The following is a 15,457-nucleotide window of genomic DNA, read 5'->3' as shown; positions in this document are numbered from 1 at the left end:
ACGTTTTGACACGTCTTGACATGACAGGAAATGTACATAAGTTTACCAGAGACTGCTTTCCACATTTTCAGCCTATCCAGAATCTCCAGGTCTATCTTTACAGAAGATGGATATTGTCTCTTACACACAGACCTTGTAGAGCTAAAACCCAACCAAATCTCCAACCAAACAGGACAGTGTTGTGGAAGAACTCGTTTAGATATGCAAGTTGGTATCTTCCATGAAAATAATCTCTAAAGATATTTCCCAGGATATAGTTGCCTCTTACCTGTTTTAGGTTTGTAAATCATTTCACCACGCACCATGTGAATTGTGATCATAGCCATAAGCACGGACACAAATGGGATGAGAAAACCAAGGTTCCTGGCCACAGACTGTTGGATATAAGAAATGCTGACAAAGACAACTGCTGAATTTAAGTTAATGAGCCAATAAAACCTAGTACACACAGATAAGAGAGAGAAGAGTGGAGAGGCTGAATAATATAAGGACTTTACAGAAGATTAAAACATTACATTAAACGCATGGTAAGTATAGCAAGCATGGACAGCATCAGTACCATGCACACATTGACACAGCAATTAACATCAAATTTCACTTGGATGTCTCAGCTCCAAGAGGTATATGATAAAAGTAACTGTACTAAGGCAGCAGAGCTGAACAGATTATCAATCTAGTACTGGAAATATTCTTGTGGATCAGACTAATTAAATACATCAACATTTACGTATTTAATATCTGATAACATAAGTTTTGTGTATGCAATATCATCAAACCACATGCTTTAAGCTTAAGAGAGAAATGTCTTAATGCCACCATTCCTTGTTTAAAAAAATATTAGAATTTGATTTATCAGAAGGGATGGCTTTTCTGTTAGTTGCAAGGCTCAGCTTGAATTTCTATTGGCTTCTGGAAATATCTTGATAAGGAGGTTCCCCAACATAATTTGCTTTGAGACTACCTTTGGCAGTAGAGGTGCTTCCCAAGTGCTGAGTCCCTCCTACGCACAGAAGATATTCAAATGAAAATTGCATACTCTTGGAAGCAGAAGGCATACCACTAGGGATAAGCCTACCGCAGTTTGGAACCCCTCACAATAGCACAATAAATATACTTTAAGGAATTATAAGGATAACAAAAAGCAACCCCCCAAAATAAAAAATGCCAAACCAATGCATTTCCCTGATAGGATGCAAAAGGATAACTACTTATGTTCTTTACCATAGCAAATGTGTTTATATCTGCACAGTTAGGAGTATATTGTCACCACACTTTTTTTCCTTGGATTCTGACTCCTACATAACATACTAAATCATGAGTTTGTCTAAAATTCAGCTTTTTTGAGAACTTAGTTAACTGTATAGCCATTTATTAAGTGAAGTGAAACAAAATGTACTGCTTATTCTTCTATTGCATAGCCCTCTTCTCGCAACATGACTGACCAATTTTTACTCTTACCATTCATAATTACAAATGTTTCAGTTATAACCCCTCTACGTTCTTTTAAATTCTAAGGTGCTCTCCTTACACTGTTCTTCAGGCCACTTGTGTTGTCTTTTTGCTTTCAGCAGAGCTTTAGCCAACGTTTCCCTTAAAACATAACTCACACAAAACAGGAGTTTGAGGCTACAGAGCAGACTCGATGAATATTCAGCATCTCAGAGTAGAGAGATCAGATTTAGGAAGGACCTGCTTTGTTGGAGTCACAGTTTCCAAAAATACTAACTGTTGGGGATCAGTATGATACTTCTTTTGAAGACTCAGAGTCAGTTATTCAGCAACTTTTATTTCAGATTTGACTCTGGCTTGCAGACTTAGCCTTTGAAATTTTAAGTTAACAACTTTAACTTTGGCTAAACGTTCAAGTTCCAAGTTGGCTTTAAAGATGTCAACTGTATTTTAAACAAAGAAGAGGGATCAATAATGGAGTAGTACTACCTCAATATATCACAGATTACATTTTGTAAGCAACTGCAAGAGCAGATTCCTTCACTTTGTTGGAACCTTAGCAAAATGGTTTCATTTAAAGGTGAAATATACATTGATACATAATTATACAGCTTAATACATATTGCTTGAGGAAGCAAAGCTTGCTTTCTTGTGTGGTGCCACTTCTGCCTCACGTATGCTATTTGGACTTAAGTATTTATGTCTCCTAATTCATCTAGAACTACCTTCTCAACAATAAAAGAAAAATCTTAACATGTTGTAGAAGACCAGTTACCCCTCAACAATCCAACTTCCAAGCTCTCCAGCTTGATCCCTCCTCAACTGCAAATGAGTGGGTAGGACAGGAGTGAGGTATCAGTCTACCATTGCAGCTCCCTGTATCAGCAATCATAGCAAAATACTTTGAGCTGAAAATCCTAAGAGGGGGATTGCAAGTCTCTCTTGACACGTAGGAGACTTCCTCAACCCCTCCTCATTCATTTAAAATGACTTCTAGGTGGCCTGCCATAATTGCCAGGACAAACCATAGTCATATTGCATGTTACAGTATTGAAGTGCCGGCTGTACTCCTTCCACTTGTTCTGACGTTGCCCATTACATCACATCTAGCTAGTGCCAAGAAAGCAAAACCTTTATCATGGCAGAAGTACGGACCTTGGTAATGCTACTCAGGTCTGTTCAGTTAAAGACAACTCTCTCACCCTGCTAAGGGATGGGAGATGACCACAGGGCTGTGCAGCAGTAGGTGTGGGAACATGCTTATGCAGCTTGCCTCACAGGACCCAGGGCAAGTGGCAGAAGAAAAATGACGTACTCCACCAGGGCAAACGCAGTGCTGCCGAGAGCCATGCAGCAGCAGTTCTCCTGGAACCAGCAAGGACATGCACAGCAGCGAGCTCTCCTGCCTCACGCCTTTCTCTGAAGTCACACCAAAATATGTCTGAAGTTCCAAACCAATTACTGTTTCCTTTAAGTAATTTACATTTTCAGGAGATGATACTCATCAGAATCATGGACTTTTCCCCTCCACTGAAAGCAGTCTCTAGGCATTTTGGAATGATGTTATTCTGTGATGATGGTATAGTTGGAGGGATTTTGTACACACACATGTTGATCCCTGTTCAACTAAAGCTTTTAAAAAAAATACAGTTACACAACTGGGTCAGCTAGAACTTGTGTAGAAGTTTTGAAACAATTCCTAACTGACAATTTTTAAGTTAGAAGTTTCAGTGGCTGTTTTCCAAACTTTCTAAAGAAGTGTGCCTGAGCTACCTGAAGTCCTGACACTCTTTATGACTCTACGCCTGTTTCACTGGAAGTAGGAACCTCCAAAGAAAACCCTTGAGTACAGGAGAGTGCTTTTGTTTTTCACCACCATATAGCAAAGTACTGCAAGACTGAAATGTAAAGCTCCTGTCCTCTTGCAGAAATGAGAAGAGAAACCCCCCCCAACGTGTTTTAGCAATCCCTATGGACCAAACAAGAAAGATAAACTAACATCAATGCACACATCAGAATTTTGGGATTTGCTCATATCATACGGACAGCAGCAGATCAGAAACACATCTTGCTAGCGCTCATATACCACAGCTATCTAATATTGCAATATTTGGACTTGCATTACGTAAAGTGTCTCAGACATCCCAGCAGGGCACAGCTGAATTAGTTAAATACGTCAAACTGAATATCATGTCCAACTTTGCAGTGAACAGCTCGTTCCTGGAGCTTCAGCCCTCTGAGGTCTCCTCACAATGGGAGTCAAATGCCAACTTGGGAGGTTCATTTCAAGAATGCAGTCCAGATAAAAACCAAATGTTATTGTGGCATGCCCATAAAAACCTAATAATCTTATTATAGCATTTTACAGAAACGTATTAATTATGATAACTTTAAAGAAGTAACATTCGGGTAATCTCTTATTTGAAAGTATTGTTTATGTTTATACAGTATTAAAAAAGTTTTTACTTAATGTAACAATTGAGATGAACCTGCTGAAAGATACAATCTGAGATCAAGTAAAATATATGAAAATATTCTAAAATTGATTTTTTGTCACTTTTTAGATTAATTTTGAAGACTCAATAGATTTCCTGTCACTTGAAATATTATTTGCTTTTATTTTTTAAGCATGCCTAGCTCTCACAATTTAAGTTTTGATTTACCCAAACTCAGACCCAGATATTCCATGTACGGACCAGTATCCAAGCTATATATTTTTCTGTACTACAGCTTTGTAGGAGGAGGTAAATTTTTTCAGAACCACTATGGAGTTCTCTGCAAAGACAAGGTGGGGGGAAAAAAACCCCAAAGGGATAGAAAAACATTTTTAAAAGTCAGAGTAAAGTGTGTCCAGGATAACAGCAGAAACTGATCTGCAGTATATAGAAAGAAAAAGGGAAGAGGAAGGGGAATACTACTGGTCCCATGTTCTCTGCATTTTTTTTACAGCAGATCAGTAAGACAAGACACAACACTACTACATCCCTAGTCTGGATTGCACCCTTTGCTCTCATTCTCTGCTCCCATAGACAGAATTTACTTCTCCTGCTGCAAAAACAGTACCAGTCCATAACCTTAACCTTAGAAAAACAGAAGTCCAGCAGAATCCAAGTTCCTTCTTCACTTAGATTTGGTATATTCTGTTTATTTAAAAGGTCAAACTCATAGTTCATACTAGGGGTTAGAACCAGGCCCTAGATGTGCAAAGCAATCTTCTTCAAGGGTTGAATTAGACAACAGGTAATTATAGGGTCTTTTAACCCAATCTTTAACCCAATAATTCTGATTGTTTAAATAGAACTTGGCTAAGAACACAGACTCTCACTCACCAAGAATATGCAACCATCTCATTTTATATTATTTTAAAATTCAATCCTGTGACAAGCACCTACCAAGAGAAAATTATTCTATTCCGAGAGGTTTTAGCAAGATTGAGAATGCTAAGAATGAAACCCCCATTTTTTAAATCTTGAGATTGCAATCAAATAGCCTCTCCTTGGATGCCACCGCAAAAATTATTAAATATTTTTTAATCGCACATGTGCCTTTCTTGATATTTCCAAAGTCCCAAAAACTGACCCATTTGGATTCCCCCAAGGAACTTTTTATTCGTATTATGTCTCCTTTGTAATCAACACTGAGAAATGTCACTTTGATTAAACACAATTCTGAATGGCTAAGACCACAGTACAATAAATTCTCCAGAGCTATCTTTCAGAACAACTGATTGCTCTCCAGTCTTAATCCCCCAGAGTCTTATTTAATCAAAATGATGTTGCTAATTAAGGATTAAAACTCAGAATAGAGTAAAAAGGAAGGATTTTTTTTTTTTCTTCTCTCCTATGGGCAGGTCAAGGAGGCAGAATCTGCTCTAAGGAACCAAACAGTTTCATCCACCTTTGCTAAAGCTGCCTTATTCACTAAAGTTTGGATTTAATTCAAAACTCTTTGATATTAACATAATTGGAGAAAAAAAGAATAGCCAGGAAAGCCATTCCCAAAGGAAGAGAGAGCTGATTCACTAAGATCTTCATTGATTCTTTGGCATTGCATTGTCAATATGCAAATGTGCCCGGTTTTGATTTTAATAACTGTGCATGTATAGCGAAAGAAGAGAAAAAGGGCAGTTCAAGACTTACTTCACCCTGCCTCAAAGCAGGAATCTGGAGGTTCCCACTGTAACTTTGATCCTTATTCCACAGTTTAACCAGAAGGTACAGGTGAATATATATAGCACTCTGTATAGTGCTACAGAAGTGGTAAATAAAGGCAAACATATAATAAAAAATGACCTCTCCGATACACTGAGACACACAAATAGTTAATATGAAAACATTTTTAATTTTAAGAACCATTTTAGGGGCAATTTCTCCTCAAAGTTTTCTTAAAAACTTTAAAATATTCAAACCGATATACACATGTCAAGTGGTTTATCTGATGCCAAAGCTTCACAGCAACAGAGCTGAAACAATACAGTAGATCCCTACCACTGATCTTAGCAGTTAGAGACTACTAGCAATCCCTATTTTCAACAAATTAGCAGACGCTACTGCTGTCTGTCATCGCTAAATATTTACTCTCACGTAAATTCTAATATATCATTGAATTTTGCCACTGTTAGTTAGGGACTAACAGCAAAATATCCTAAAGGGATAGCCATGTTAAAGGTAGAAAACCAAATGGACAGCAACTAGGCTATCAAGTCTGTAAGCATTTGAGCAAATCAGTTCATCCTAATTCTGACTGAAGATTTCTGTAGGAGGCCAAAATAGATGATCATCTACTGGTCCTAGCAAAAGGAAAAATTTAGGAAAAGTTTTTACAGAAATTCTTGGACACTCTTCCAAAATCTAAATGTTTTGCAGTTAAAAACAAAACATGAAGCCCACCATCTGTAGAATCTCCCTTGTAAGTCAGCAGTGAATTTCAAGGCAGTGCTCTATCATCCCCAACAGATATTTAGGTGACATTAAGTTACCAACCAGTTGAAAAATGAAAGAAGTTCCTTTGGTCCACAGTCCTCAAGGTTGTATGCGCTTAATGGACAAACTATAGCTCTTATGCCTCCTATTCCCAGACTAGCTGTGAGTAGTGCAAAGTAGAATACTATTTTCTGCTCCCTTTTGGTTAGCGTATGAAGAATATGTCGTCTATCAATGTAAATATCTTCAAAGGGGAATGCCACAACAGGTAATAGGGCTGTGCCTGGAATTGGAAAGAAAATTGTCATTTGAAATGGATTAGAATCAGACTGATGAATAAGACTTACATATTTTTTAAGCACTATGTTGAAAAGTCAGATGAAAAATCAAAGATACACAACAGAGTAGTGCAAAAAGGGAGAGTCTTAATTCTGTAGAGAGGCAGAACCTTTCTGGATGTCGCTATACATAGTAAGGCAAGACCACTTAGGGCCTCCAAGAAAGCAATCTTCCTCTGAAATGCTTGTAAGAATTCAGGTTCTTCAATCAACTGAAGAGCTCACTCTGGAAACAGCTACTCTCACTGGCCTTCCCCATTGCCTGCGCATAGAGGGCAGTAGCTCTCCACTTGCCAGAGGGCACCAGTTAAAACATGTAACTTCACCTGATGAACCACCGATCAACCAAAAAACCCACCCCATGGTGGAGTGTAGCCTTTTTTGTATCTTCTTTAAATCCCAGAATTGTAATGAGAATCATAATTTAACAAATAAAATCTCAAAACTTTTACGGAAATTTTTCTTTTTTTCTGCTGCAGCTTCACGGAAAATACATGATTTTCAGAAACTTTACCTATAGAAGCACTGCCATGAATTGCATTTACCACCTCTAGTCTGCAAAGCAAGTCTTTCAGATTTAACCAGCTACAGATTCTCCAAGTTGTAATTAGAGACTAAACTCAAAATATATTGATATGTCAGCAACACCAACGTTAGCCATGACTAAGACTACGACTGCGCATCAAACCCCAATACATCAGGAATGTTTAATGATCTATCTTCAAAAACAAACAAAAAACCCGTTCTGGTTAAAACAATACCCGAACACATCAAATTCTGTTTGTGTCACCAGTCTTCTATTTTAAGATATGCATTTGAAAGGACAAGTGGCAGAAGTAGATTCCAAACCAGAAGCCCACGGGAGAAACAGTGGAACATAATAGCAGTCATTTTTCCAGGCTGCTTGCACAATGGTTTTGCAATCAGCTCGAGAACATTTCAGGAATGACTCTGATTTTTTTCTTACTGTGTTGTATGTCTAAATAACAACGTGGCTGTCTATTGCAGAAATCAGACTTGCTTATGCTCAACAACTGGCCCAAGTAAAAAGTATTTCTATCAGCTTGGTTTAAGTTGACAGAATAACCGCCAGCTGTGAGATGCACTAATTTCTACAGAACAGTTGTACTTAGTTTGAACAGTGTTTTTATGTAAGAGATCTCCAGAATAACACGTGGGGAAGATTCAGAATGTGCTAACAGAAAGCAGGCTCTCAATATAGGTATTAGGATACAGCCTCTCTACTTAAGGCAAAGTTTGTTTATACTGGTATGTGCTTAAATACATCTTTCCCTCTTGTCCAAATGCAACAATCATACACCTTTACATACAATCAAATCTTACTACCAACAGCGGGGAAACAGTTTCAAAACTCTCTCTCACACTATCTCTCTGACTAAAGCCTCGCATTTGTCCCAAACACTAATAACCTTAGATGCTTGTTAAAAGGACCAATTTTAAGAGTTGAGCACCCATGTTCCGAATAGCTAAGCCACTTTAAAGGAGTCAGGTTTATGCACCAACTATCCACAAGATGCAAATGTTCCTCAGTCTTGTTCAAAGCACTGCCTCACAAATGTACATAGGCAAAAATACTGCAGTGCATTTTGTAGAGGAGAAACTAATAAGTAGCTGTTAGAGAAGGTGGCCACAAGGTTGGAGAAAATTGTTAGGTTTCAAACACAATGCTCAAAAATGCATTTCTGCAACAGAGTTTCTAAAACGTGAAATAGTCACCGGGGTGTCACCTACCTAGGAAGTGTAGAAACATGCAGATGCACACAAGCTTGATCCTCCCCACGAGGCATTCGGCAAGCCAGCCAGCCAGTACTGGCGTCAACATGGAGGTGCCTACAAAGCACATATTGACAATAGCTGCCTGGTAGTTGCGATAGCCAAGTTTGACAGTGCAGAAGAGGATCATGTTGCAGACAATGCCAAAGAACGTGAATCGCTCACACAGCTCCACCAGCAGCACACAAATAGCCTCCTGGAGCTTTTTTTCAGATTGAGACAGGTTTCCAGCATGGTTGCTTCTCCCAGGTAATGGTCTTTGCTCCTTGTCAGCTGTGTGGTTCAAAAGTTGCTTCGCTTGCATATCTCTTCTGCCTGCACCAGGCATGCTTGTCTTGCTTGAGTATGACCGAGTAGAGCAGCTTAAGTTACAGGTATACTTCTGTTCTCCACTGTAATTAGCAAACTGGTAAGACTCTCGCTTTGAATTCCACACTTCCCTACTACAATTTCTTAGGGCACCTGTCACTTTTGTGACATTACATATAGGATCAAAGAGTATTTAAAAAAAAAAAAAAAAAAAAGGAAAAAAAAAAAAATCAAAGAGCTACATCAACATTTCAATTTAGCAACACTCAGGAACTCTATTTATTTAATTAGTCCATTTAGGGGTAAAGAAAATTTTTCCCCAGAATTATATTACCCATTAAATTATGTGAATCCAATACAGTATGTGCAACTCTATCTGTATGTTAAAGATAAAGGTTTAAATACAGGAAAGCTAACATTTTCAGCAGAATTCAAATAATAGATCAAGCAAATAATTTGGTTAAAATAATCTGATACTTTAATTAGGCAGCAAGTGAAAAAATGCAAGTACAAATAAAGAGGATTTTTTTTTTTTTTTTAAGGTTAACAATATCTAATCATTATTCCATTTCTTGTTATTTTTGGTTGAAATTCAGATAAAGTTAATTATAAAAATAAGTAATGCTACAACATTTAAGTTAGAAAAGCAAATTTTAAAAGAAAGTAAGTTGAATGTATTAACAAAGAAAAAAAAGCAATCCAGAAGCAACCTAAACCAGAACTGTTTCTCAAGCCAGGTACCGTGCCATAGCTACAATGCATCATAAGGGGCAGGGGCACAGATGATGCGTTCTCTCATATCAACCAAAAGCAATCACCAGCTTGAAAAGAAATTAGGAAGAGCCAAACTTATAGTGCTTTATAATGCTCCTGCTACCTTATCCACAGAGAAGTTTGCAGATTTCCCAGAGCAGTTTCTCCATTTTGTGGAGCTCATTAAGATCACTAACACCTGTTCAAAATACTCCCAACTAGGAATGAGAAGCATTCTGCATTTATTTTGCACAAACGCAAATGCATACACATGTTACAAGGCAGTGGCAAATCAGGCCTGCTGCTCTGAATAGAGCTCTCAACACCTCTGACAGCATTTCTTGAGACATAGGCTCTGCTGTTTGTTTCCATCTGTTCATATAACTACTCAAATTTTACCTCTTCAGATCTATTTAGTATATAAGAACTCCTACATCCCAAAACAGATGCACAATAGTATATAACCAGTATGCATAAAGATAGATTCCAAGATTACCTCAAAAAAAAAAAAAAAAAAAAAAAAAAAGAAAAATGAATGTTGCTGTCAAGTTTTGGTTTACTTCCCTGGCTTGTTTCTAAAGCAACTGTGATTCACACACAAAGCCTAGAAGCTCTGAAGCTTAAATTTAAGTAGCAATAGATTGCTCCCTAAAATAATTCTAAAATATATTTTAATCTAGTACGAGTCTAAAGCAAGAACTCAGACACCAAAGAACTTATAGCTCTCAGAGACATCCAGTTAGGGATGAAAACAGCTGTGACCTGTAGCATGCCAAGAACTATTTGTCTTCTGAGCTATGATAGCTAAAGAGATCTATTTTTGGAAGAACTAGCCAGAGAAATCCACACTAGAAATCACTCGTAACTCAGCTTAGCTTCTCCACCAAAGCCTAATGCAGCCAATCCCAAATCAAAACAGGAGAGATGACAGTTTTTTGACTAAAAGGTGCATGTATCTTCTGTTGGATGAAGCTACTCTTATCTAATGGTTCGTGAAGAAAATAATCTTTTCTTTTTTTTAAGGAAACATGACCCTATTTTACAATCAGATAAAAAACATCAGGATAAATACACTCTTGCTCCTATAGACATTTCAATGTAAAATACTCTTTTCCTACAAATTATTTTTCTTAAAAGAGTGCAAAGTTTACCTGTTCTCATGGATGCTAGCAATTCAAAGTGAATCATATCATAGGAAGGGCTAGAGACAGCAGGGTTACTAGCTGGGATGGCTGTATCTTAGTCCTCATGTGGTTTCATTTACCCTAATTTTGGGATACAAGCTAGGGAAAAAAAAGAATTGACTGAGCCTTATAAATGCCATAGAAAGCAGAAGGTGGGTGATTTTCATTGTTACTTTTGAATTGCCTTTACATGTGACTAATATGGGTGTGGTGGTTATGATAGTCACAGATCACAATCAGTACATGACTTAACATGCTTAATGCTAAGAGAATATACAACTTCATATGACCTTTATTGATTTATTTTTTTAATCACTTCTGTAGCAATTATAGGCAGTGTATCTAATTACTTGACATGGTTTTAGTAGAATTCTAGTTGAATCACCTGGCATTCACTTGGCTAATTCTTAATACACAAGGCAGTAGCACTGCACAATGCCTGATGAAAAACTCTATTATTTGTATTAATATACATAGAGCTTTATATATACTGAAGCAGCTTAGAAACTAGCTGCACCAAATAACTGCTATTTAAAAATCCAGCCCTTCTTCTGGCAGTACCTTAGTCTGCCAGTAAGGGCTTTGTATATTTTTTTAAACAAATCTTCTTTAAAGGATAGCTCTCAAAATGGGACAGTCAGATCTTGGAGAAAGGTTTATAAAAATAGTTGCTCTAACATGAAAGTGTCAGCTCACTAGAGGTCTGGTCATTAATAAAAGAGTTGCTATTTGATAGCCTATCAACCAAGGTAGAAGGTTACTTTTACCCATACTGGAACCTGTAAATTAGCATTAGGCAATGAATTAAGTTAGGTAGGTTGGAACTGAAATTTTCTCCTAATTTTCTCTGACAAGTGACAGTTGTCAGTGTTTTTATTATAGGGGTAGTTTATTGAAATTGAAGAGGCAGAACTTCAGCGTCCAGCACAACAGTTCCTCTGGCTAAATCTCTAAATCTCTGTTTATGTTCTAGAAGGGTCAGTCTCTCTAATGTTTTAGCAAATTTAATTCAGCTTTACTTTTACTCATTTAAAGAACATGTGAGAGGTGTTACCCTTCATCATAGCAGCAGCTGTGGTTCCTGCTAAATATCTGGGGGGAAGCATAATTGACATGGACAGATTGACAGTGCAACACAACAATTTTGACACTGTAAATAAAAAAATTACATGGGTCAAATCTTTCTAGTTAGCACTAGGATTCCCATTAACTTGCATGGGTTGAGAAGTTGGTTCAATGACCACTGACCTGAGCACTGCAATTTCAAAGACGTTGGAAAGGCAGAGCAGAAGCTCTGGGGGGGAGCATTGCCAAACAGGGGCAAACATGCCTGGGGTTTGCTGCCTGATGGTCCAAGGTGGTACGTTGAGCAGGCAGCCACAGTAAAGAAACACGGCTCAAAGCTGGATGACAGAAAGGGAGAAAGCAGGAAGATGCTGCAAAGACAAGTTTGGAGGAATGCTTCCGGCACCAAGAGTCTTGCTACAGCTCCAGGTTACTAATTAGAAGAGTTACAAAGGCTAGTGACAGAAAAAAGAGCTGTGGTAAAAGCACAAGCTAAGACTAGACTTCATGCTTTTCAGAATCACCACTTTAATTTACTTCTCTTACGCGTATGAGAAATGCTCAATTTAACACATAATAGCAGTTACCAGCCCAAGTTCGACCCCTGCAGGATGTCCTTCAGCAAGGGTAGCTAACCATCGCCTTCTGCAGGTACTGCTCATGCCTGCTTCCACCTAGGGCAATGTGTGGCCTCAGAGAAAGGGTCAGGCACTCTGATATTAGGTATATCCTTCTCTCTTTTTTCCTTCCCTGCAGTTATATCTATAGTAGGGGAAAAATCAACAAATGCAAATTACAAGTCTTTTGAGGCATAAAAAACAAGTGCTGGAAGCCGTGGTCTTGTACAGGTTGGAGATGACCTGCCACATCTGAATGTGCTTCACAGGCCTTCAAAATGGCTGTGAGGACAGAGTTAATTGTAGAAGGGGTAAAGCAAAGGTTCCTATTAAAAAAAATAGATTTAGCTTCCAGTATGAACTTTCTTTGTCTTTTTCTGTCACCTTTTTTTGTTCTTTTTTTATCCTTAGGCGTCACTTCGGACAATGTCTTATTTCCTATGACCTATATCCGATTTCACAGGGAAATAATGGAACTACTTCGATTTAAAATCTTACCTCAGACAACCATTTTAGTGATTTATGCACTGCCTATCACTGCAGTATCAGAGTACTCTGGCTGCTGTGCAGATAGCCTTGAATTAGAACTGGGATAGAATATGACAGTGCTTCTTTTGGAGTTCACAGCATTTGAAACCTGTATCTGATGCTTCTGGAGAACCTCATCAGCATCAGTAAAAATGCTGACTAATATTTGTCTGACTACATACCAGAAGAACAAACATATACAAAACCCAACTGCTCTGTAAATAATGTAAAAAGTCAATTAAGAAACTGAAATGTAGTCATCAGGAGGTTGAGAAAGCTTAATTTGTGAAATCTGTTAGATTAGCAAATCTACTCAAATAAAATTGATTTATATTTTACAAAGATCTATTAAACATGATAAAAGTACACTTTGAAGGCTGAAAAATAGCATCTATGTAATAACCAGTTATTAAAATTACTGATTATATGAGAAATTCTCTGGGAAGTTCTGGGACTATGGTACCACATTATGTTTGAATAATTTTATTCTCCCTTTGGTAAGTATTCTTGCAAAACTTTCCACACTTTGCCAGATGTAACCAGGAACCTTAGCCCAATTCTGTCTTGCTGCAGGATACACATAACGCCTGTCTTGTTCCATGGCAACTTTTGTCTGTGAAAGTGCAAGACTAGGGTGAGAATTTTAATTTAGGGAAAAGTTGTATTTTAAGAAGTATATTTGTTTATTTTTCCTTGCGTAGTCATAATTAAAAATTATGCGGGAAAGCCATTTTCTTCTTCATTCTGCCAAAAGATAACATACCAAGAATCAAATCCCTCTCTCAAGAATGTCCCGGAGGTCCCTGTGGAGAGTGCAGACAGGAGCTCTTCTGCAAAAAGCTTTCTTTTCTCTGCTTGTCCTACGAAAGACTGCTGTAGCCATTTCTCCCCGAATCCTACTTTTTCCCCAGTGTAATTTTTTTCTCTATTTTCCTCCTATTCAAGCAGGGAGTGTGGCTAAAGCACAGAAGCCACAGAAGCAAAACTTCCATAGCTTTTTCCACAGTACCTAAGCAAGTGCAAGTACAAGAAAGTACAAGACATGGACATACTGGAGCGAGTCCGGTGAAGGACCATGAAGATGATGAGGGGACTGAAGCATCTCACATATGAGGAGAGGCTGAAAGAGCTGGGACTGCTCAGCCTGGAGAAGAGAAGGCTCAGGGGGGATCTTATTAATGAATATAAATACCTGAAGGGAGAGTACAAAGAGGATGGAACCAGGCTTTTTTCAGTGGTGCCCAGTTACAGGACAAGAAGCAATGAGCACAAACTGAAACACAAGAAACTCAATTTAAACACACGTAAAACTTCTGGGGTCATCAAACACCAGAAGAGGTTGCCCAGAGAGGTTTTGGAGTCTCCATCCTTGGAGATATTCAAAACCTAACTGGACACAGTACAGGTGGGATGGACTAGACAATTGCCACAGATGCCTTCCAACCTCAACCATTCTGTGATTCTAAGCAGCAACATTAAATACTTTGCCAAAAGCAGAATCTAAGCAAGAAGACGATAGAGGAAAAAAGAATAGTTTCTTGCCCAGTTGCTGGGTACGCCCTCTATGAGTGAGAAAGGTTTGCTAATTTACTTTTATAATTTTTTTTCAGGGAGATCGTTTTAAAATTGCTGATCCTCAAACCTTTGCTATAAATGAGAATTATTTTGGCATGATTACCCTGTTCCTTCAAACTGCACATGTTTTATTTTGGGGGTTTTGTTCAAACGTATATAATTATCTATGCTAAGCAGTTTTTCATATGTTCTAAGGCTCTTGTCTTATTGCACCTAGTTGACGGTTTTATAATTCAGGAGTAATTGAATTGCAATTATTTTTCATGATGCATGGTATGGTTTTATATCATGTTGTTGGCAGATATTCTTTATGATGTCGTTTGGTCTAATGGGAAAATTAGAAGTAGCTCTATCACATAGAAAGATGGCTTTTTTGTGTCATGTTATAGTTTGTAGATGGCACTCGGGATATTTTCTTTTGACATATAGATTTTTAGGTACAGACTGAAATGCGATTCTAAAGCAGGGTTCACAGTTGAGACAATATTATCTGTACATCCAAGATGATTTCAACTATTCTACCATGGTGACAGTTCATTTATATTCTAGTCCATTTAGTAGACTGTGGTTAGTATTCTAAAACACATATATAAGTACTATGTGATTGCGGAGTTTCTGCTTTAAATTCATCCCTGATCCAACGTAACTGCTTTCAGAGAAGCCATGAAAAGACGTCAGCATCTTTTTTAGAAGCAAATATTCATCAGAACAGGGGATTGACAGTAGATCTCCCACCTCATTGAAGGGCTTTCCAACCACTGCAGTGCCCAGATAGTCTCAATCTCTCCTTGCTGGAGCTGTAACACATTGTGTAAAGCTTTATGAGCTGTAGGGAAGCTGACTTGTAACCTAGAAATTAGGGCTGCTTTCCTGGAATGTAGGGAGAGGCAAATTCAAGGCTCTGTGTCAATGAGTAGTTAATT

The 15,457-nt window shown here is 38.0% G+C and overlaps 1 protein-coding gene across 1 annotated transcript in view; it reads right to left on the bottom strand.

Moving 5' to 3' along the window:
• SLC15A5 (solute carrier family 15, member 5) overlaps window positions 1–8,831 on the bottom strand; it is a 35,874-nt gene extending 27,043 nt beyond the window's left edge. Inside the window, exons 1-3 of the mRNA XM_009582253.1 lie at window positions 8,462–8,831; window positions 6,432–6,654; window positions 269–438 (exon numbers count right to left, since the gene is read on the bottom strand). Coding sequence (XP_009580548.1) covers window positions 269–438; window positions 6,432–6,654; window positions 8,462–8,831 — 763 coding nt within the window. The remainder of the gene's footprint in view (window positions 1–268; window positions 439–6,431; window positions 6,655–8,461) is intronic.
• Window positions 8,832–15,457: the final 6,626 nt, after the last annotated feature.

The sequence above is a fragment of the Fulmarus glacialis genome, unplaced genomic scaffold, assembly GCF_000690835.1.
Source record: "Fulmarus glacialis isolate BGI_N327 unplaced genomic scaffold, ASM69083v1 scaffold497, whole genome shotgun sequence".
NCBI lineage: Eukaryota > Metazoa > Chordata > Aves > Procellariiformes > Procellariidae > Fulmarus > Fulmarus glacialis.
Note: the sequence above shows the minus strand (reverse complement) of the source record. Positions and strands in the feature narration are given on the sequence as shown.